This window comes from Eubalaena glacialis, chromosome 3 (genome assembly GCF_028564815.1).
Source record: "Eubalaena glacialis isolate mEubGla1 chromosome 3, mEubGla1.1.hap2.+ XY, whole genome shotgun sequence".
NCBI classification, from domain to species: domain Eukaryota; kingdom Metazoa; phylum Chordata; class Mammalia; order Artiodactyla; family Balaenidae; genus Eubalaena; species Eubalaena glacialis.
Window position 1 is genome coordinate 176,347,397 of NC_083718.1, and position 23,562 is coordinate 176,370,958.

Genomic DNA, 23,562 nt, shown 5'->3' on the forward strand with positions numbered 1-23,562 from the left:
CTCTGGAGGCTGTCACTCCCCGCGTGAAGGATGTAGAGAATAACAGGACAGACCCACCAGATGCTCGCGGGGGTTAAAGTAGATAATATGGGAAAGTGCTTGGCTTAGAACCTGGCACTTAGAACGCTCTCGGATACAGCCAATGGTGCCTGAGACTACGTTCTTAAACTGGTCCTGAACTCGTCTGTCCCGTTAAAAGTCTCGTATTGGAATTCCTAACTGTGATTATTAATAATAAACAGTTTTCCTCTTCTCCCCTCCCTCCATACACGGATTTACTGATTCCCCCTCACCTCCCACCCCCGGGATCGGGCAGAACAAAATGAAGTAGAGGCCCTGGGAGCTACCGGAGGGTTTGAGCGGGGCCGCCGCAAGGGAAGCCCCGGGAGCTTCCCAGTCCTGGCCCCGGAGAGGCGGGCCCGCGGCCCGGCCTCCCATTGGCTGCCAGTCGCGTCACCTGCCTTGGGTGGGCCTGGAGGAGGGACCTGGTCCCACCCCGGGCCACAGGAGGACCGGTATGACCGGGGCCCCGCGGTGGGCCCCGTTGCTCCTGTGCCTGCTGCAGTCCGCTCCAGGTAAGGGCATGGGGCCGCGGGGTGGGCGCGGGGCCGCGGGGTGCTCCATCCGGTCCGCACCCACCTTCCGACCGAGAGCTCCGGGGAGGGAGTGCCTTGGGCATCAGTCTGTGCGCTGCAACCCGTGCGAATTAGCAGAGCCCACCCACCACCAGTTTTCTTTTTCTGAGGACTAAACAGACCCGGGTCTTTTAAATTCCTTTCCGGGAAGGAACTGATCCAGCTTCCTAATGCCAGTTCAGCTTCAGACGAACAGGAAAAAAGATAGTGGCCGTTCAAAAGTCAGCTGCCTTTGTTTATAAAGTGCTTTTTAAGGTTTCCTAAAAGCCCTATGCGCTGCATTAATATCACAGACCCTGACTAGTAGGGGAAATCAAGCAGAAGTGCCCTGCCCTCACCAGGGGTGCCCTCCCCTTCCTCCCGACTCGGGGTGTCAGAAGTTCCACCCAGGCCTGAGGGGAAGGAGTGCCAGTTTAGCCCATGCCGTGCTGTCATTCTAACAAGCCACCTTTTTTTCTGAGCTCTCACTGGTAAATAAGGTGACAGGGTTCAAAATACCTTGGGATAGGAACCAACCACCAAACCCCAACCAATCCAGGGAGAAGGACACCAAAATGCCCCCAGGATATGTCCCTAGTCTTAGACTAATAATTTAAGAGCTAGAAGGGCCCTTGGACATCATCTAATACTGAGGTTAAAAGCCAGCATTTGTTTGAGCAACTTCTTGGGCACCACGTTATTCTAGTTTAGCGTCACAACCCAACTGTCCTAGAAGATAGGTATTATTTCCTCCCGTTTCAGAGAGGGAAACTGAGGCTCAGAGCAATTAAGGGGAATTAGCCAAGAAGCAAGGCATTGGTGAGACACACAGGACAGAGAAGACAAGCTGAAGTGAGCATGGCCAGCTTTGGCCGTGGGACGGGCAGCTGGCACAGGGCAGTCCACCCACCCCAGGTCAGCTCAGGGATGCCCCAGCCCCTGGAACCTTCGCAGCAGTGTTACTGCAGCTGATGAGGGACAGTGTACCTATGCGGGGAGGAGAGGAGGGGGTCCTCTGTACCCCTTTTTCACCATCAAACTCAATAGTTTTGCTGTCTAGACCTAGCTATCCTTATACCTGAGGAATATTTAGTGTACACAACACAAACTGTGGTGTGAAGGTTTAGGGTGAAGCGCAGCGGGATCCAGGTTCTAATCCTGGCTCGCACACATACTGGCTGTGTAGCCTCAGGCAAATTATTCACCATCTGTACCCGAGCCTAGTGCCTTCCGTGGAAGGGAATGACACGTACCCCCACAGGGTGGTTTGTCCTGAGGATTGAATGAGGTTTTGTGTATAACGTTTCACGCTGGTGCCTGGCACCCTTCGAAGGCTCATTAGGAGGCAACTACTCTAGCTGCTGTTTCTCCACTGTGGCCAAGCTCAGAATTGAGGCCCGTCCTCAAATAAGACGATTGTAGACAGACTTTGGCCTCGTGCCAGCCACCTGCTAGGACGTCCAGAAGCTGGGAGGGCTGTCAGCATCCGCATCCTGGTGATGCAGTCCCAGCTAGAGGACACAGGATGGGCTGGTCTAAAAGGCCAGGGGTGTGGAGCCGAGCTGAGAGCCATCAGCAGAAAGGGCCCTCCCTCCCTGATGCCGTTCTATAACCTGTATGGATTTCCATCATGGCCCACGCGACACTTCAAGGCACTGCATTCTCCACGGGACCATGAGCTCCTAAAGGGCAGGAGAGGAGTTGTAGTCTTCTCTGAAACCTCTGGCACGCAGTGATCAATAGATGTCTTTGACCAATAATGATCCATAGATGTTGGAAGAATAAGGCTGAACAGGCCCCATGAGAACCTAGGGGAGGAAGTGTGATCAAGAACTCAGACTTTGCAGACGTAGAGAATGGACTTGAGGACACGGGGAGGGGGAAGGGTAAGCTGGGACGAAGTGAGAGAGTGGCATGGACATATATACACTACCAAATGTAAAATAGATGGCTAGTGGGAAGCAGCCGCATGGCACAGGGAGATCAGCTCGGTGCTTTGTGACCACCTAGAGGGGTGGGATAGGGAGGGTGGGAAGGAGGGAGATGCAAGAGGGAGGAGATATGGGGATATATGTATACGTACAGCTGATTCACTTTGTTATAAAGCAGAAACTAACACACCATTGTAGAGTAATTATACCCCAATAAAGATGTTAAAAAGAAAAACAAAAAAACCTCAGACCTTGGGGTTGGCTAGGCCTGGATTTGAATTCTGTTTCTACAACTTATTAGCTGAGAGGGCCTCAGTTTCCTCATCTGTAATGTGATGATCATAATTAGTACCTACCTCCTAGGGATGTGGGGCGGATTGAAGGAGAAAATGCAGGTGACGTGCTTTGCATAGTGCCTGGCACATAGTTAGAGCACAATACACATTAGCTGCTGTTATTATCAGCAGCATCACCACCACTTCTGAAAGATGTCAGGAAGTGACGTTTGAATCAAGTCTTTAAAAGATTAGATGGTGACTACCACGCTGTCAAAGACACCTGGGTTCAAAGACACACAGAACAATGAGGTGGTTTGAGAAGGGTGAGAAGGAAGATTGGCTGCAGCCTGGTGACGTATGTAGGTGAGCAGGCTGGTGAGGTGTGTCGGTGAGCTGTCAGGAAGAGGTCAACGAGATGGCCCAGCCAGGCCAAGCTGGGCAGGGCTTCACGTATCCTGATAAGGAGCATAGACTTTATTCTGAGGACAAGGGAAGGGCAGAAACTGGGCAGCTGTGTAATCAGATGCATATTTCAGAAGATGAGGGTTAGCAGTGAGAAGGAGGAGGTGCCAAGGAGGGAAGTAGGGGCCAGTTAGAGGTGGTCAGGGAAAGAATGACTGGGACAATGACATCTGAGCAAAGATGTGAAGGAAGCAGAGGAGTGAGCCAGATGGATATCCAGGGGGAGAACAGTCTAGGCGGAGGGAACAGCTCGTGAAAAGACCTAGAGGTGGGAGTGTGCCCGGCATGCTCTAGGAACAGGAAAGGGCCAGCATGGCTGGAGAGGAGCCAGCAAGGGGAGTCATGGGTTGGATAGAGTAGGGTCTTGTGGGTGATTGTAAAGACTTTGGATTTTACCTTGAATGAAACAGAAGCCACTGGAGGTTTAAAGCAAAAGAGTGACATGATGTGACTTTCATTTTAACCCTTGCTGCTATATGGAAAATGGATTGTGGACACAAGGTTGGAAGCAGGGAGACCAGTTAGGAGACCTTAGGAATAATCCAAGTCATCACAGTATTCATTCATTCACTCAACAGATTTTTATTGTGCACCTACTATGTGCCAGGGACCATTGCAGGCAGGCTCTGGGGACATGGCTGAGAACAAGACAGAGCCTCTGCTCCTCGAGACCCTCAGGGCCGTTCCCTCCTGGAGTCCAGGAATCTATTAGATGGTCCTGTGCTGCACTGTTTTGCCGGAACCCTCAGGTGCCAGGGTGGGCTTCCCATCATGTCACAGGTGGGCCGCTGAGGTCTAAGGAGGGGAAGGGACTGCAGTACAGCCAGTCGGTGGCATGGCTGTGACTGGAATCCCACACCCCAGGTTCCCAGCCTACATCACGCCCCCTGTGCTTCAGCCACCCCAGATAACTCCTGGTTCTTAAAGTCGCTGAGCACCCGACCGCCCGCCTGCGCTGCTCGGAATGGCTCCAGACTTCATGACCTCTTTCTCCCCCACAGGGAGGCCCCATCTGGCCCCTCCCCAGAACGTGACGCTGCTCTCCTGGAACTTCAGTGTGTACCTGACGTGGCTCCCAGGACCTGGCAACCCCCAGAACATGACCTATTTTGTGGCCTATCAAAGGTGGAGGGGCGCCTCCAGGCTGGTGGGGTGGTAGGGGGAGACCGAGGAGGTGGGCAGGGGCTGGAGGGGCTTGGTTCTCTGTGTCCACGGGTGACGGCCTGCAGCAGGTATTGGAAGAGGGCGTTTGATAAAGCTCTGGAGGTAGGGATCATGCTGAATGGAGAACAGCGCCCAGGTGAAAGACCTGCCGGGAATGGGGGCAGGTCTTTGAGAAAAGTCAGAGCAGGGCTTGGATGGAGCTGTGAGGGCCCAGTGAGGGAATTCTTTAGGGCCTGGATGAAGTGCTTGGCATTCCAGCAGATAAGGGAGGCAGGTGTATCTCTTGCAGAGCTGTGTTAGGCATCGCTAGATGAGTACCTTTTTCCCCACGGAGCCTGCACGGAGCCTTGGAGTCCTTCTGAACTTGGCAGGCCAGGCAGCCACGCTGATGCAGAGGAATTTGCAAATGAAAGCAGATTTGCCATCTTTGCACATAAATGGAAATCATCTGAAGTTCTTTCGTAAGAGAGTAAGCTAATGAAAGCAGATACTCAAGAGGATTAATCTAGAATTGGTGAGAAGGAGGAAGCAGGAACTGCCATGTACTCAGGACCCACCCTGCGCCAGGCTGAGTGCTAGGAGCCTTGCATGAGCATTTCCCTTCTTCCTCCCGGTATCACCAGGGAGGCCCTGCATTTCCCCTGTTCTAGAGGTGAGGAAACAACTCAGAGGTGCTGTGACCTGACCAAGGAAGCCAGTGATGGAACCAGAAGAAAAACCCAAGTCTGTCTGACCCCAAAGCTTGTGCTCTTCCTGTTCTATTACAGTCCCTCCATCTGTAGCATCCAGATGTGAGTGATGGGGGCCTGGCTTGGGAAAGGACAGACTGTGAGAGAGCTTTCAAAAGAAAGAATGGTATAGAACTGTATCAGGAGGCAGAAAATACCAATACCTAACATGGCCTGTGTGTTTGCTCTGTGTCTGCACTGTGTCCATACATGAAACGTATTTAATCTCACACCGCCCTACGAGGAAGGATTCAGTGACTCTGCTCTACAGTGGAGGTAACTGAAGCACTGAGAGTGTATTTTGCTCAAAGCCACACAGCTGGGCATAGCGGAGGTGGGATAAATTGATGAAAGAATTGAAAGCCTAACCTCTAGACCTTTATGATATTTTCCTTTCCTTTTACACTTTTGAAACACCTGTGAGGATTCCAAAACCATGATATTCTAATGGTATTTTTTCATTTATTAGCTGGAATTAAGTTTATAAAGAGATGCTTCCTCTCATGTAGTGTTTGATATTCAGTGGTACTATTCATGTAGGCAAGACAATAAATGCTTGACTTTTTTTCCTTTCATTTACCAGTTTTCAAGATAACGAACTGGTTCCCTATCATGTCCCAAAGGTGATTGACTTGTTTTTTTATTATCATTACGAACTCAAGTAGTTAAACGTATGTGATGGTTTCAACTCATTGAAGCTTGAATTGTCTCATCTTTTTTTTTTTTTTTTTTTTTTTTTTTAAACATCTTTATTGAAGTATAATTGCTTTACAATGGTGTGCTAGCTTCTGCTTTACAACAAAGTGAATCAGTTACACATATACATATGTTGCCATATCTCTTCCCTCTTGCGAATTGTCTCATCTTTAGCCCGTGAATGTCTCTTCAGGTTGGCTCCTGAGTCCTTTGAATTTGACCCTAGTAAGTCATGATATCTTTATTGCTATCTGTTGCAAAAAGATGTTCCAGACTCATTGGCACAATTCCTGCCCTAAAACCTGAAATCAGCCATGTCTCCATTTGGTAAGAAATGGTTTTAAAGAACACAGTCTGTGTAGCTGTCTGATCACTACTGAACTATTGCTTTGAGATCTTTTCAGTGAACAGAATTAGGGTGATACATGTAATAATCCCACCTCTATTCCTGGCTTCTGCTGAGGTGGCTGATTAAATCCGTGAGTCGCACCCATGATCTCCTTATCAAATGATTTTCCAGTGCAACCTTGGTGTTCTCTCCAGAACACGCTTTCTCATTTTTTGCAATATGCATAGGCTGAGAATTTTCCAAATCCTCAATTTCAGGTTCCTTTTTGCTTAACAATTCCTTCTATCTCTCTCTCTCCTCTCTCATTTTACTATAAGCAGTAAGGAGAAACCAGGTCACATCTTCAACACTTTGCTTAGAAATCTCCTCAGCTAAGTATCCAAGTTCATCACTTTCCACTTCTGATTTTCCATAAAACACTAGGACGTAATTTGGTCAAGTTCTTTGCCACTTTATAACAAGGATCAATTTTCTTCCAGTTTCCAATAAGACATTTCTCCTTTCCATCTGGGATCACCCCAGAATCACCTTTAACATCTATATTCTGACCAACAGTCTTTTCAAGGCAATTTAGGCTTTTTCTCACATGAACCTCAAAACTCTTTCAGCCTCTGTTACCCAGCTGCAAAGCTACTAACACAATTTTAGATATTGGTTACATTAGCACCTCACTTATGGTACCAAAATCTGTGTTCATTTACTAGGGCTGCCATAACAAAATATCACAGACTGGGGGCTTAAACAAGAGAAGTTTTTCTCTCACAGTTCTGAAGGCTGGAAGTCCAAGATCAAGGTGTCAGTAGGTTTGCTCTCTCCTGAGGCCTCTCTCAGGAGATGGTCACCTTCTGTGTCCTCACCTGGCCTTTTCTCTGTGTGAGAACAGTCCTGGTGTCCCTTCCTCTTCTCTTAAAGACACTAGTCCTATTGGATAAGGGCCTCACCCTTAGGACCACATTTAATCTTAATTACCTCTTTAAAGGCCCCATCTCCAAATACAGTCACATGGGTGTTCGGGCTTCAACATATGAATTGGGTGGGGGATGTGTGTAAACAATTTAGTCAATAATACTGATAAACTGGATTTCACCAAATTTTAAATTTTGTTCTTTAAAAGAAAAAAAAAAAGCCCAAAGAAAATGAAAAAGCCAGCCACTGAGAAAAATATATTCATAGTATATACACTGACAAGGAACTTATATCCAAAATAAAGAACTCCTACATCTCAAAAATAAGAAGACAAATCACCCCCCAAATATTTGAATAGTCACTTCACAAAAGAAGATATATAAATGGCCAATAAGCACATGAAAAGATGTTCAACATCATTAGTCATTAGGGAAGTGCAAATTAAAGCTACAAGGAAATACTACTTCACACTGACTAGAACGGTTAAAGTTAAAAGGTCTGATGATACTAAGCATAGACAAACATGTGGAGTAACTCTCATGGAGATGGCCCTCCATATTCTGGGGTTTTGCAGCCATAGATTCAACCAACCATGGATCAAAAAAATTTTTTTTAAAAATCCAGAAAGAAAAAGAAATCCGTGAAGTGCCAAAAGCTAAACTTGAATTTGTCACACACTAGCAGCTATTTACATAGCATTTACATTGTATTAAGTATCATAAGTAATCTAGAGATGATTTAAAGTACATGGGAGGATGTGCATACATCATATGCACATACGAGACCATTTTATATAAGGGACCTTCACATCCACAGGTTTCTGTATCTCCGGGGGGGCCTAGAACCAATCCCCTGTGGACACTGACTATATATTGTTGACGGGAACTACAATGGTACAATCGCTTTGGAAAACAGCTTGACGGTTTCTTGTAAAGTTACACATTCAGTTACCGAGTTTCCCAGATTCTACTCCTAGATCTTTATCCAAGAGACATGAAAACATATGTCCATACAAAGACTTGTACATGAACTTTCATAGCAGCTTAATTCGTAATTCCCTGTTATGGACTGAATTGTGTTCCCCCCCTTAGTCACTCATATGTTAAAGCCCTAACACCCAAGTGACTGTATTTGGAGATGGGGCATTTAAAGAGGTAATTAAGATTAAATGTGGTCCTAAGGGTGAGGCCCTAATCCAATAGAACTGGTGCCTTTATGAGAAGAGGGACAGCAGGGCTGCTCACACACAGAGAAAAGGCCAGGTGAGGACACAGAGAGAAGGTAACCATCTCCTGAGAGAGGTCTCAGGAGAGAGCAAACCTGCAGACACCTTGATCTTGGACTTCCAGCCTCCAGAACTGTGAGAGAGAAATTTCTGTGGTGTAAGCCCCCAAGCCTGGCATTCTGTCACTGCAGCCCTGGCAGACTAACACATCAGGTTTCTTTTCTCTCGGTGTCCTAAGAAATGTTTGCTTGACTCAAGGTCACAAAGATCCTCTTCTGTGCTTTCTTCTAGAAGTTTTCAAACTTTAGCATTTACATTTCAGTTCTCTTTTATTTTTTGAAACTTTCTCTCTTTTCACTTTCTGTTTCTTTTAAGGCATTATCTGCTGTATTAATTTACTCTTATAGTTCTAATTTATTCTTCGTTTATGAAATGTGGTGGTTGTTGTTTCTTATCTGACTCCTGTGTTCTGTTATCTCCTTTCTGAGTTTCTCTGATTCTGTTTTGTGTTGTTCTTCCACGTCTTATATCATTTAAAAATGTCTTTTATAATCCATTTTGAAGTAGTAGTTTACAGTTTCAATCTGTTCATGGATATGTTTTTAGCATGCGTTTCCTGACTCATTCAGTTGATCACTTAGCTTATTAATTTCTATCCTTCTTTATTTTCTGTCATAAATATTTAAAGCTATATGCTTAACTACATCTCATAAATTTTTATTTGTATTATATTTTTGATCATTCAGTTTTAGAGATCTACTAACTTCCATCATAATTCTTTCTTTGATCCATGAGTCATTTTATTTTATTTTCCAATGTGTGATTTTTGAGTCTCCTGTCTTTTTGTTTGAAGTATAGTTGATTTACAATGATGTGTTAGTTTCAAGTGTACAGCACAGTGGTTCAGTTATACATATATATATTCTTTTTCAGATTGTTTTCCATTATAGGTTATTACAAGATATTGAATATAGTTCCCTATGCTATACAGTAGGACCTTACTGTTTATCTATTTTATATATGGTAGTGTGTATATATTAATCCCAAACTCCTAATTTATCCCTCCCCAGTCCCTTTTCCCCTTTGGTAACCATAAATTTATTTTCTGTGCCTGTGAGTTTATTTCTGTTTTGTAAATAAGTTTGTATCATTTTTTTAAGATTCTACATATAAATGATATCGTATGATATTTGTCTTTGTCTGACTTAATTCACTTAGTATGATAATCTCTAGGTCCATCCATGTTGCTGCAGATGGCATTATTTCATTCTTTCTTATGGCTGAGTAGTATTCCCGTATATATATATACACACACATACATACATACATACCACATCTTCTTTATCCATTCATCTGTTGATGGACATTTAGGTTGCTTCCATGTCTTGGCTATTGTCAGTAGTGCTGCTATGAACACTGGGGTGCATGTATCTTTTCAAATTAGAGTTTTGGTCTTTTTCAGATATATGCCCAGGAGTGGGATTACTGGATCATATGGAACTCTATTTTTAGTTTTTTAAGGAACCTCCATACTGTTCTCCATAGTGGCTGTACCAATTTACATTCCTACCAACAGGGTAGGAGGGTCCCGTTTTCTCCACACCCTCTCCAGCATTTATTATTTGTAGACTTTTTGATGATGGCCATTCTGACTGGTGTGAGATGATACCTTGTTGTAGTTTTGATTTGCATCTCTCGATAATTAGAGATGTTGAGCATATTTTCATGTGCCTGTTGACCATCTGTATGTCTTCTTTGGAGAAATGTCTATTTTGGTCTTCTGCCCATTTTTGATTGTCTCGTTTGTCTTTTTGATTGAGTTGTATAAGCTGTTTGTATATTTTGGAAATTAATCCCTTGTTGGTTGCATCATTTGCAAATATTTGATCCATGAGTCATTTTAAAACATTTTAAAATATTCAAACTTCCTTTAGTTCTCTTTTTGTTAATGATTTTTAACTGGATTATTTGCAGTCAGAGGAAATAGTTTGAGAGATACCTATTCTTTGAAATTTGAGAGTTGCTTTATTTTTGTTAATATTTTTGATAATATTTTGTTTAGGGTTCGTATGTGGCTCAACCAGTTTCTTGTTTGTTCTGTATACGTTCATTAGACGAACTTTGATAATTATGTTGTTCATTTTTTTTAACATATGTACTAATAATTTTTCTTTATTCAATTGTTGATTACTAAGTGAGATATATTAAAAATTTCTCATTGTAATTGTGGATTTTCTTTTTCTTCCTGTAGTTTTATCTATTTTTGCTGAATATAGTTTGAAGCTATTTAATAGGCACATGTAAGTTAGAATTTTTATATCTTCCTGGTAAGTGGAATCATTCACTACTGTGTAGTGGTTCTTTTCACTTTACTAACGCTTTGGACTTTGAAGTTTCTATTTTGTCTCATATTAATATGCCTGCACCAGTTCCTTTTTTCGTTGATGTTTACCTAGTATAACTTCACCAAAACACAAAACAGGGGAATTCTTCCCCCAAATCTGTTCTCTTTGCCTACCTGTATCTCAGCCTTTTCTGGTCACCTGTTGCTCAGTCTCCAAACCCAGGAAGAGACCTCATTTCTCCTTTCCCTCACATTCCACATCCAATCCATGAGCAAGTCTCATCAGCTTTACCTCCAAAATGCATCCTACATCCAACCTTTTCTTGCCATCTCACCCACCATTCTCTCTTGGACCACTGCTGCAGTCTCCTAGCTGGTTTATCAGAGTGATGTTTTAAAAACATAAATTAGATGACCTCAGTTCCTCTCTTCAGAACCTTCTGATAGCTTCCCATGACAATTGGAAGAAAATCTGAACCCCTTGCCAAGATGGCAAGACCCTGCCTGCTCTGCCCACCCCCCTCCACCCTCACGTCCAGTCTGTCCACCCTCTCCCGGCCTTGTCCACTGGGCTTTGGCCACCCTGGCCTTGTTGTTTTCTGGATAGATCAAGTCCCTTCCCATCGCAAGGCTTTTGCTTTTGCGTTTCCTTCCCCCAGGCCTTCTCTTGGCTCCCTTCTCAGCATCCCGGCCTCAGCTTCAGCACTATCTTCCTGGCCTTTCCTGAGCCGCCTTCGGAGAGCAGTCACCCCCGCACTACCCTATGATCACTGCATTTACCAGCTCCTGGATTTATCTTGTTGATGTGGTGATGGTCTCCCATCCCCTCCCTCCAGAGTGTAAGTTCCCGAGGGCAGGACCTGTCTGTCATGAATTGCTGATTCCCCAAGAATAATGCCCAGCAAGCAGGTCCCTCCTTTGGACCTCAGTGTTCTCAGGAGGTTGTAGTCATGGACCTGTGTGTTCCCCTCTGACATCCACATAGCACCTGGCACCGTGCCTGGTACACAGCAGGGGGTCCATAAATGCCTGAATGAATAAACGCGTGGAAAATGGTTACTAGCACGATGACCCTGTGGGGGAGCCATGACAGATGAGGAGACTGAGGCTTAGGGGCAGTGACCTGCGTTAAGGTCCCAGAGCTAGTGAGGGGCAGAGCCAGGGTTCCCACCCTTGTCTATCATTCCAGAGCCCGAGCTCTTAACTGGACTGTTCTCATTCTGTCTCAGTCGATGGCTGGCTGGCTGGACAGATGGATGGATGGACGATCAGGTGGGATGGAGGGACGAGTGATCACGTGTTCTCTAAGTTTCCTCACCCCCAAGAGGCTGAATCCATGACCCACACTCTCCTGTCTCCTCCCTCAGCTCTGCAACCCCCACAAAGTGGCGGAGAGTAAAAAAGTGTGCAAGAACCAAAGATCTAGTGTGTTCTCTGATGTGCCTGGAGAAACAAGACCTGTGCAACAAGTTCAAGGGGCGTGTGCAAGCGGTTTCTCCCAGAGCCAGGTCGCCCTGGGTGGAGTCCAAGTCCATGGATTACTTTTTTGAAGGTAAGTGAGGGACCTGTGGGAGGCTGTCTGCTCAGGAGCTTGGCTCAGAGGCGCTACTATCCTAGCCATCTGTCTCCCACTTCCCCAAAGCAGTGGGCAGCTCTCTGGGGCCACCTGCCATGGGCCCTGGCCCATGTCCAAGTAGCCTGACTTCGTGGCAGGGAGTTAGGGGAGTTCACCAGCCCCAGCAGTTCAGTTTGTACCTCCTACTAATGAGGTTCATAATCTTCTTTTGAGCACAACCTTGGTCATGAACTACACAAGGCACTTTATATATTTATTCCTACTTTTTTAATGTTCAATCTCTCTCTTTAAGAAACAATTTTTAAAAATTCTGGCTGCAATAGTAATTTCTGTACATGGTAGAAATTTGGGGGGGGGGAAGGAGATAAAAATAGAGAGGAAAACATTCCCCATGCTTACAGCCTTCATAAATCACCAGTGTTAACATTGAGTGAGGGGAGTGCTTTTTTTCCCCAATGTATTTTATTTCTAATCCTCATAACAGACCTGTGGGGTTCATTTTCATCACCCTATTTTTTAAAAATAAATAAAGCAAGACTCACAGAAGTTAAGGAACTTGCCAGCTAGTAAGTGATGGACATGGGATGTGAAATGGCTCTTTCTGATCTTGGACAAGGTGCTCGATCAGGTCAAGAGTAAGGAGGGGAGGATAAATACTCAGACAATAGCCTTATGGAGCTGCGATCTGTAACTTATCATCACCCAGGCTTCTAAAAATGTTTGAGGACAAAATAGGGCTTGAAGGGGGATGAAGAAGGGATTTAATGAAGGATGGCAGGAAAAAATGGCAGAGAAGGAAGAAGAGATGATTTGGATGGGAGGAAGCTGGCTGGTTGGTTGGACGAAAGGAGGAAAAGGATATATGGGTAAGAAGAAAGGAAGTGTGGAGAGGATGGGGAAGAAGTGATGGATGAGTGGGAAGGAGGAGGCTAGATGGAGGGTAAATGCTTACTATGAAGGAGCTAGTATGGATGGTGAAGTGGAGGATAGGAACGAAAGGCAGACAGATGGATCAGTGGGTAGAGAGTACAGAAGGAAGGCTGGCTGCCTGGGAAGGGAAGGAAGGGTAAAAGGGAAGGAGAGGCAAAGGAGAAAGGAAAAACAGGAAGGAAAGATGTATGGAAAGAAAAGAATGGATGGATAGGAAGGATGGAGGAGTAGAAAAGTAGGCTGATTGGCTAGATGCAAGGAAGGAAGAAAGTATAAATGAATAGGAAGACAGGATGGATAGGAAGGAAGAAATGTCAATTGGAAAGAAAGGAAGACAGGATGCTTAGGAAGAAGGAAGGATGGTTGAGAAGGATGCGTGGATGGGAAGGAAAAGAAGCATAGTTGGGAAGGATGGATAGATGGATAGAAAGGAAAAGAAAGATGGGAAGGCAGGCAGAAAGGCTGTCTGGCTAGAAGAATGATGGATGAACCACTGCAGAGGCTGGATGAATAGGAATAAGAATTAGAACAATAGAGGGAAAGATGCAGAAAGGAGGTTACTTTTTTTTTTGCCTCCTCCTCCCTGAAGTTCTTCTGATTCTCCTGCAGCACACCTCAAGCTTGAGTGACCCTTCCTGCCTTTTTCTGCCCTCAGCTGTGACCCTGGTCACTTTCTCTCTTGAGTTTTGGTAGTTTCCATATTTCATTTCCCCCTAATTTCCTCCAACTCTTTGAGGTCAAGATTTATGGAGGCCTCATCTCCCCATTCCCCTCAGCTCCCTGCCCAGGGCTTAATACATATCAGTGTCCAGTGGATATTTCCTGAACACATAAGTAGTGGCACCTTGTGGAAGCCACACATTTTCCCTGAGCACAAACACAGGACAGGGATGACCAGTGTGGCCAGAGCTCCTGCTGGCTGGTACTCAGGGAGGGCTGCATGGAAAAAGTGGCATTTCAGCTGGACCTTGAACAATGGTGTATTAATTTTCTCTCGTCACTTTATTCCAAGTCACTGCCCCCACCATCTTCAAACCATCAGTCAAACCTAGATGACCTCGAACAGACTGTCAGTAGAAATGGACATTAAAGATTCTGCCAGAAAAAAAAAAAAAAGATTCTGCCAGTGAGAGCTCGGAAGGAAGCGAGGAGCATCATAGAGAAAAATCTAAGTGTCCTTCAAGAATTCTTAAATCATCGTGAACAGACTGTTAGCAGAAGTATGGATACTAAAAGCGCTGCCTCACAGAAGGAAGTGAGGAACATGTTATTGAAAATTTCAGGAAGGGGGTTGCCTCTTATATACTGGCAAAAAGATTAGCAAAATTGTGTCCTGTCGGTATGTGGAAAGCTGACCTTGTAAATGATGAATCTGGATATTTATCAAGGAGATTTGATAATGTTGTGTTGAAGGCATGGCCTGGTTTATTCTTGGTAATCATAGCAAAATGCAAGGAGGAGAGAGAGAAATTGAGGAAAGAGCCTAAACAAAAAGGAACCAGGACTTGAAGATTTGGGAAATTCTTAACCTATCCAGATGGCAAAAGATACTAAAATTAAGAAATTGCTGCCAAGAGTGTGACATAGAGAAACAGCAAAGTGTGTGGTTGTACAATCATTTACTAAAACCTCAGAAAGATCAAAGTGTTTAGTCAAGAAAAAGGCTCTTTGAAGAGATTTAAGGGTATGACACACAGTTCAGTTCCCCTCAGTCAAATCAGGGAGCCTCTACAAAGCTGAAGTGTCATCCCTCAGCCAGCTCAGCTAAAGCCAAAAATAGAGAAGGGCTTATCTCAAAAAGATTTGTGGAACTGGCTTCTGTCTAATGGAGTGGGTCCTCATGACATCCACAGGAGACCCATAAAATTCTTGAGAATTTTATATCAGCAGAAACACTGCCAGCTTGAATGAAAAGGGGCAGAGAGGACAGGAAAAGAAAGAAGGCTACTGGTCCCCCAATTTCTACTGGAAGGAAGCAGACTGGTAAAACTACTTAGCTGCAAATACCTGCTACCTTTCATGAAAAGGAAGGATGATTCAGAGGGTGGAACCAAGAGCCCAGAGAGCAGTGCTGAAAGCCAAGGAGAAGTAGTTCCCAAGCCTTAAAACCTAGTACAGTTTGTGTAGCTGGATTTCAAAACTGCTTCAGCCCAGTGACTCCTTTTTACCTCCTATTTCTCCTTGTTTGAACCAAAATGTCTATAACTATTACCCAGCGCCTATCCCACCACCTTATATTGGGAGCAGATAACTTGTACTTTATTTTCACTGGTCCACAAATGGACAGGAATTGTGTCCTAGGAGCTGTACTGAATGGATTGTACCCAGAGTCTCACCTGAACCTGATTTAGATACTTTAGATGATGAGATTTTAGAACTTGAGTTGATGCTGTAATGGGATGAGACCCTGGGGTACCTTGGGATGGGGAGAATGTATGTTGCACTGGAGAGGGACATGAATTTCAAGGAGTCAGAGGGAGGACCATGATAGACAGAATGACTCCCCCAAAGATATTCATGCTCTAATCCCTGAACTTCTGAATATGTTAGATGTTACTATTACATGGCAAAAGGGATTTTAATTAAGTTTATGGGTGTTAAAGTAGTGAGATTATCTTGGATTATCCAAATGGGCTCAATCTAATCCCATAAACCCTTAAAAGCAGAGAACTTTCTCCAGCTGGAGGCAGAAGAGGTGTAGAAGAAGGGAAAATCAGAGAGAGTTGAAGTGTGAGAAGGATTCAACATGGTGTTTCTGCTTTGAAGATGAAGGGGCAACGTGATTAGAAATGCAGGTGCCAGGACTTCCCTGGCAGTCCAATAAAGACTCTGTGCTTCAACTGCAGGGGGTTCGGTTTCAATCCCTGGTCAGGGAACTAAGATCCCACATGCTGTGCAGCGCAGCCAAAAATGTAAAAAAAAAAAAAAAATGCAGGTGCCTTCAGGAGCTGAGAGAGGGTCCCAGCTAACAACAGCATAGAAATAAACCTCAGCCTCACAACCTCAAGGAACTGAATTCCGCTGACAGCATGAATGAGCACGGAAGTGAATCCTCCCCCCAAATTCCAGATAAGAGCCCAGGCCAGCTGACATCTTGATTTCCACCCAGAGTTGAGGACCCCATCAAGCCCACCCAGACTCTGACCTACAGAACTGACAGATACTAAATCCGTGTTGATTTAAGCCACTAAGTTCATGGTAATATGTTATGGCAGCAACAAAAACTAATACAAATGAGCAGGATGCTGACAGACCAGTGACATGTGAAGGGCACCCAAGTGGAAGGGATGACACGAGTAAAGGAAGGTTAACTGTCTCTGGGCTGGGAGAGGAGCAGGCCTGCCTGGAGGCAGGGGGATGGATGCCCTGTGGCCCCCAGAAGGTCCTGATGGGTCCTGTTCTGTTTCTGCCAGTGGAACCAGCCCCACCTGTCCTGGTATTCACCCGGACAGACGAGATCCTGAGTGTCAATGCCACGTACAAGCTGCCCCACTGCATGCCCCAACCAGATCTGAACTATGAGGTGGCTTTCTGGAAAGAGGGGGCCAGGAATAAGGTGAGAAACCCCTTTCATGCCCACAGGCTAGGTCCCCTTCCTCATTCTCCCACCAAACCCCAGTGCTCTTCACCCTCCAAGCCCTGAAAGCCTCCTCCAGGAAGCCTTCCCTGCATACCCCTCACTCCTGGCAGTCACCCCTTGACTCTGCACAGTGTGATTGGCCTGTGGCCCACCTCTGCCCCCCTCCCCCTAAGAGGCCAAGTTCAGGACATCCTTCCCCTGCACATTACAGGTAATAAACAGCCGTTTTCTACCTAATTTTTTTTTAAATTATGAAAGCTTTTTTTTTTTTTTTTAATCTGACTGAAGTATGACAGGCTCCAAGAACCTACTTAGCCTACTTGTTAAGCCACCAGATTCATTAGAAAAAAAAAAACTAGAAAATACAGATAAATTCTAGGAAGAAAACCAAAAGTACACAGAGATGATCGCAAATAACTATGTGGTGTATATCCAATGTCAGACTTGTTTCTGTGTATGCATGTGCATATGTCTGTATATATTTATTTATGGCAGGGGTTGGCAAACTTTTTCTGTAATTGGCCAGATAGTAAATATTTTTGGCTTTGCAGGCCTTATCGTCTGTCACATCTATTCAACTCCATCTGTAACACAAAAGGAGCCATAAGTAAATAGGTACATGAACAGGCATAGCTGTGTTCCAGGAAAACTCTATTTTAAAAAAAAAGATGGAGCTGTATGTAGTCTACAGACCCCCGTTCTTGTCCATTCTGTCTTTTACTGAACCAGCGCTCACACTCCTAACCTCCTGCACACTCTGGATCCCAGAGATATATTGATAGATCTTCATCCGATGTGGTCCTCGCCTTCAAGAACCTCACAGATATTCTCAACCAGCACTGTCCAGTAGAAACATAACGCAGGCCACATTGTGTCATTTAAGTGTTCCACATTAAATTAAGTAAAAAGAAAGAAGTGAATTTATCTTCATAGTAGATTTTATTTCATCCAATAGAATGTTATCTTCTCAACATGTAGTTAATATAAAAATTACTGAGATGTTTTATGTTCTTTTTTCATGAGAGCCGGTGTGTATTTTACACTTAGAGCACATCTCGGTTGGTACCAGCCACACGTCAAGTGCTCAAGAGCCACATGTGGCCAGTGGCTACTGTGTTGGACAGGCAGCCCTAGAGTTTTCTGTGTCTGTAATGGCTGAGTGACCACCACCCCTGCCCTAATTGATTGACACGCCCTGAGGGTAGGAAGCCTGAGGCATCTGTCCCTGAAAGTGAGGGCCTGTGGACCCTGGTGGGGTGTGCATGGGAGTGACCCTGAGTGGCAGGGCTGCTTTTGAACCCAGACCATCTCTACCTCGAAACTCCGCGGAAGAGAAACCAGAGAGTGTTGGGACGTGCTCCCTGAATGCTTAAGCCTTAATGCAAGAAAAGGTGTAGGAGTCACAGCTGTGTCCTGCCAACCCTACCCTGTCCTGGCTGCATGGAGCCAGTGCCCCCCAGCAGGTCCACCCACCTCTGCTTCTCTCTCCAAACAGACCCCATTTCCAGCCACTCCCCATGGCCAGCCAGTCCAGATTTCTCTCCAACCAGACACCAGCGGACACCACTGCCTCAGCGCCAGAACTATCTACACCTTTGGCTACCCTAAATACAGCGAGTTCTCTGAGCCCACCTGCTTCTTCCTGGAGGCCCCAGGTGGGTGCAAAGTGGTACAGAAGTAGGGACTTTTCCCCTGGGCCTTAGGATCTTCATAATATGGTGGTTAAGAGCACAAGTCTAGAGACAGACTCACCTCGATTAAAATCCCAGCTCCACCCCACTCACTGTATCTTTGGGCAGCTTACATAACCTCTCTGAACCTTGCTTTCCACACTCTGTAGGATGGGTTTATTCTGATGAGGATTAAATAGGATAATGTACGTGAAGCCCGCAGCACAGATGCCGTTGATAGACAGGAGCCCCTGCTTCTCTAGTTGTTATTATGTTTTTCTTCCTAGGATCCAACTGGGCACTCCTGGTGCTGCTACCCCTTCTGCTGCCACTGCTGTTGGTCGTTGCCACAGGGCCTGTGATCTGGAAGAGCTTCAGGGGGAACCCCTGGTTTCATCAGGCAAAGATGCCACAGGCCCTGGTATGGCAAATCTGGGGGTGTGTGACAGAGAGGGAGGGTTGTCGAAGAGCAAGGAAGTGGAGCTAGACTTAGAGGTAGTTCAGCTAGAATATCAAGATGGCCCAGACTGCGAAACATCTATCTACCTGTCTAAATTTGCACCATTAGTAATTCATTCCTTTGGCACCAAATTAAAATAGCAAATATGCCTCAGGAGAGATGCCCAGAGGGGAGGCGGGAGGGTGGCACCTAAAGGGGACATCTTAAAAGGGTCCCAGCACTTCATTCACAATCTAACCGAGGATCAGTCTTGCCCAGGCAGACGCTGGAATTTCCCCACCGGTCTGCTAGCTCGCTTGCTTAGAACCTGGGGCCAGCTGGGACAGGGGAAGCCTGGAGAGGTCAGACTTGTTCAGATGAAGGCCTGGAAAGTGAGGCTGTGGTAGATGAGGCTCAGTGGGCACTCGGGTCCGTGGGGGCTTTGAGGATGGATTCTGAGAGTCCCTGCCACACGGGAGTGTTTCAACGTTCCTGGATATGGGACCTGCAGGGAATTCCCACTAACTGAAGGACAGCCTCTGTGTTGGATGGGTCTGCACCTTGCCCTATCCCTCTGCCTTCCCATTATGTGGTAAGTTACCAGCTCGCCCTCCTGCAGCTGGCACCTGAAACCTGGAGGCTTTCTCTGGCCTCTGGTGTCCACTCTGCCCGTGCATATCACCAGCTGCATGTGCCAGAGAATTCACACTGCCACCACCCCCTCCATGCCTCACCCGACGGTGCTCTGAGGCCTGTGTCCCCGGCAGGGCTAAGTTCCAGCTGCCCTCGGGGTAACTTGCCTGATAACACCCCGCTCTTGGCTGCTATGCCTTGCTGACACTTCCTGGGATCACTTCCCAAAGACACTACTTACATTTGAATCCTTGTCTCAGAGTCTATTTCCAGGGGAACCCAAATTAGAACAGTCACTCTTCTGGAAAGGCTGAATTTTCTGTTCTTCTCCCCTTTCCCCAAATCAGGACCTCTCTGGACACAGACACCCCGGGGCAACCTTTCAACCCAGTGGCCCAGAGTGCCTGCATGTCTTGATCCTCTGTCCCCAAAAGGAGCTGACCAGAAGGGTCCGGCTGACCCCTAGAGTCAGGGCCCCAGCCACCGTCCAGGCAGGATCAGAGAAGGACAGCGCTGAGGGGGAGAAGGACGACAAGGAGAACACAGATGAGGAGGACACGGACGAAGGTGTCAGCTTCCAGCCCTACACTGAGCCACCCCCCTTCCTGGGGCAGGAACCCCAGAGCCTGGGGCATGCTGAGGCAGGAGGGCCTTGGACTCCTCTGGTCCAGGTCGAAGGCTCCTCTGCTTGCGATTCTTCAGACAGAAGCTGGGCCAGCACTGCAGGCTCCTCCCCCTGGGACGAGGCTGGATCATCTGGCTACTTGGCCAAGAAGAGGCCAGGCCGAGGACCGGATGGGAAGGAGCTCCAGAAGCCTCTCCCACCACCCGAATTCTCCGAGGACTCGAGTTCCCTGGAAGAGCCCCCAAAAGACAACCCGTCCTCCTGGGTCAGCTGGGGCTTACCATCGCCAGGGCTGATTCTGGTCCCCAGGGAGCCCCCAGTTTCTCTTCAGACACTGACCTTCTGCTGGGACAGCAGCCCCGAGGAAGAGGAAGAGGAGGGGGAGGAGGAAGAAGAGGGTGGGAGGGAATCAGAAAGTGAGGACAGCGGTGGCGGCAGCTGCGGGGCTGAGAGCCTCCAGAGGACTGAGGTCAGAGGTAGGACACTGGGGCACTACTTGGCCAGGTGAGCTGTCCCTCCCAGTCTGGTGCTGCTGAGCTTTCTGGGGACCCAGCATGCCACCAAGACTTGAAATCCTGGGAGCATCATCGCTGGGGCGGCAGAGGGTTCTTACAGCACCTCGGGGAACCCAGCTAGAGGTGTCTGCCAGGTTGAGCAGTCAGAAGCCACCCCGTCCTGTGACCTGCCAGCTTTGGGCCGAGAGCCAAGAGGGGTGGAGACAGGGATGGGCGGAGGTCAGAGGTTGGTTAGGTGTCGGACCACCCCACTGTCCCTGGGGTGACAGGAAAAGTCATCCCTGCACAACATGAAACAGGCGAGGTCAGGTCACGGGGACATTGAAGGCTGACAGCACAAGGGCCCATCTGGATTTGGGGAGGGAAGAAATCTGGAGGCACACCAAGTGTAGCAGGACTCACGCCTTTCTCCAGCACCCGCTGGGCTCCCTCCTCCCCGAGGCTCGGCATCCGGATTTATGAGTCCCCTAGGGTGGGCCCCAGTGAAGAAAAATCCAGTTGGCTGAGGGTGTTGTAGAGGAAGAGGAAGGGCATTATCCTTCAAATCCCAGTCTCTCAGTCATGCATTGCACAGTTTCCATTATCAAAGAGGCCTGGGTCCAAATCCCAGCTCTGCCATTTCCCAGTTGTGTGGCCTTAGGGGAGATACCTTCCTTCTCTGTAGCCGAGTCTCCTTTCTACAGCTACCACCTGGGGCACCGTGAGGGTTCCGACAGAGGCGTGTGATGCCTGCCACACCGTTGGCACTCACCACGTGGTGGCTGGTAGGATTCTCCATCCACCCAGGCTCTGAGGGGACCGCTGGGCATCTCCCACCTGTGACCCTAAACTCAGAGTGACTGGAGTTCTCACCTCTAGTCTTTCTCCTGCCTCCTGCCCTCGCTGACCCCTGCCTCCTAGTCAGGAAACTGAGTTCTCAGAAGCTGGAGCCCAGCCAAGGGTCCCTCTCCCTTTTCCCAGCAAAGAAAATACCAAATGGCCCACCTTCTAGGGGGTCTGATTCATTGGTGGCAGGGGAAGCAACCCAGCAGGGAGTCGGACCCCTGGGCCTGTGATCCCCATCTTAGCACTTCAGACCCTTTAGGTGACCATTGTGGTTGTAAAGACATCCCATTTCCTCGTCCAGTTTTGAGAAACCACTGTCTTCTGGAAACAGGTGACTGTCCTTACCGGAGGGTAGTGATGGATGTTCTCAAACAACCGCTTTATTAACCTACACCCACCAGTATATGGATGAGCAGAGCTGAGTCTTCACTCGTTAGACCAAGGTTTGGTCAGTTCTGTGGCCCTGCAGGGACCACAGGGATCAGAACAATCCTTGGCTCTGCCATTTCACCTGCCAGGACTTAAGTTCCTCCATTTGTGTAAAAAGCGTCTTCATAAGCATTTTATCCACGGGGCTGTGTTGTTTTGAAGCCAACGCGAGGGTAGAACATTAATGGAAGATCTGGAAAAGCTTCTCGAGGGCATCTGGTCCAGGGGTTCTCAAACTGTGTTCCCAAAAGGCCTTGGGCTTCACGGGAGGCGTCTCAATCGCAGGGGGAGCCGCCTCAATCGCAGGGGGAGCCGCGGGCTGTAGGATCACCCCAGTGCAGCCGGAGCAGCCTCCCTGGGCCCTGATTTTCTCCAGTGGCCCTCTACGTAAGATTGTGCTTAGGAGTTTCAACTGCTAAAGAAAACGTTAGCAAACCCCTTTTTAAATTGAACACCTGTCTTTTGTTTCAAACGAGGAAGCTAAAATGTTGACTTACTGTGTACGTCTCTGAGGGTGAGATTGTCGGTCTCTGGCCAGCTGGGCCAACCCCTGTTCCCTTGGCCGTGTAAACAGTACCGAGGTCTCGGCAAGGGTTTCCAAGGGGCACGAGGCTGGCAGGAGGCCTTCACCACTGCTGGGACTCACACACATACATGCATTTCTGCAGGGGTTTCCCTGCAATGAGGCTTGTCTACATCCATGATTGAGCACAGAAGGGGAAGAACAAACTGGAACCATGGAGCTGGAGAAGGCTGGGGCTCAGGGCCAGTTCCCAGGAAAATACCCAGACCAAGCCCAGCGCCCTTTCTGGAACCAGCCGAGCTGCTTCGTGGAAGTAAATTCCAAATAACTAAAAGCTATCCTCACTATTGTCTTAGGCTTGTGTGAAGGAACCGCTTTATCTCTGTTCTGAAAACTTGTGTGTTTTTTAAGCATTTTTTCAAAGTTTAATTTCTAACAGAGGCTGAGCTTTCTATTAATTCTAAACTCCAGCTCCTTTATGGTCATTAAGTCATAAACAAAAAACTGTGGGCAGCTTTAGGAAAGAGCATGCTATTCAATATTACCATTTGTCAGGTGTGCTCAGCACTGAACTGTTTACAAAGCCCTTTCACGTCCCCAGCAGCCAGGAACTGCATAGTGGAAACTCCAGGGCCACGCATGAAAGATGTCAGGGGCAGAGCGGGTGATGCCTGGGTGAAAGCAACATTCCCATTCTTTAGGGTAGTGAGGCGATTATATATTGTTCTAAGATATTTGTAGTTATTTCTAATTTTATTTTATGTTTATGTCATATTTAGATAATTTCCTAATGTTTGTTGGGGCCTACCCTAAACTGTTTTAAATAAAGAGCTCTATAAATAAAGAACTCTATTTTTAGAGAAAAAGGCAAAATCGAAAGGAAGAGCGTGTGCTCTTATTTCTCAAAGGTTCCTCAGCACTCTTCTCGCTGTTAAGACTACAGGGTCTTGGGTTGGGTGCCCAGCAGCAGACCCAGAGGCGAGGACTGGGGGGTATAAAGCAGTGCATCGATTCCAGAAAGCATCAATAGGGGAGTGGGAAGAGAGGGAGGGGAGGCAGCCAGTCCAGATGCGTAATCAAACAGGTCACGGCTCTGGGCATCTAGGATTCAGTCCTCCTA

At 46.9% G+C, this 23,562-nt stretch overlaps 1 protein-coding gene across 1 annotated transcript; it reads left to right on the forward strand.

Moving 5' to 3' along the window:
* The first annotated feature begins 472 nt into the window (after positions 1–472).
* On the forward strand, positions 473–22,809 carry IFNLR1 (interferon lambda receptor 1). The gene is made up of 7 exons (XM_061186993.1): positions 473–575; positions 4,287–4,410; positions 12,065–12,249; positions 16,617–16,759; positions 18,279–18,438; positions 18,741–18,874; positions 19,873–22,809. Exons 1-7 carry the CDS (start codon positions 518–520, stop codon positions 20,656–20,658), a joined length of 1,590 nt encoding a protein of 529 aa, XP_061042976.1. The 5' UTR covers positions 473–517; the 3' UTR covers positions 20,659–22,809.
* The last annotated feature ends 753 nt before the right edge of the window (positions 22,810–23,562 follow it).

What these genes read in the sequence shown, in the direction of transcription:
- IFNLR1 (XM_061186993.1), top strand. Translation starts at nt 518, where the DNA reads ATGACCGGGGCCCCGCGGTGGGCCCCGTTGCTCCTGTGCCTGCTGCAG. An exon ending in CCTGCTGCAGTCCGCTCCAG is followed by an intron (nt 576 to 4,286) that starts GTAAGGGCATGG and finishes TCTCCCCCACAG; the next exon opens with GGAGGCCCCATCTGGCCCCT. An exon ending in CAAAGATGCCACAGGCCCTG is followed by an intron (nt 18,875 to 19,872) that starts GTATGGCAAATC and finishes TCCCCAAATCAG; the next exon opens with GACCTCTCTGGACACAGACA.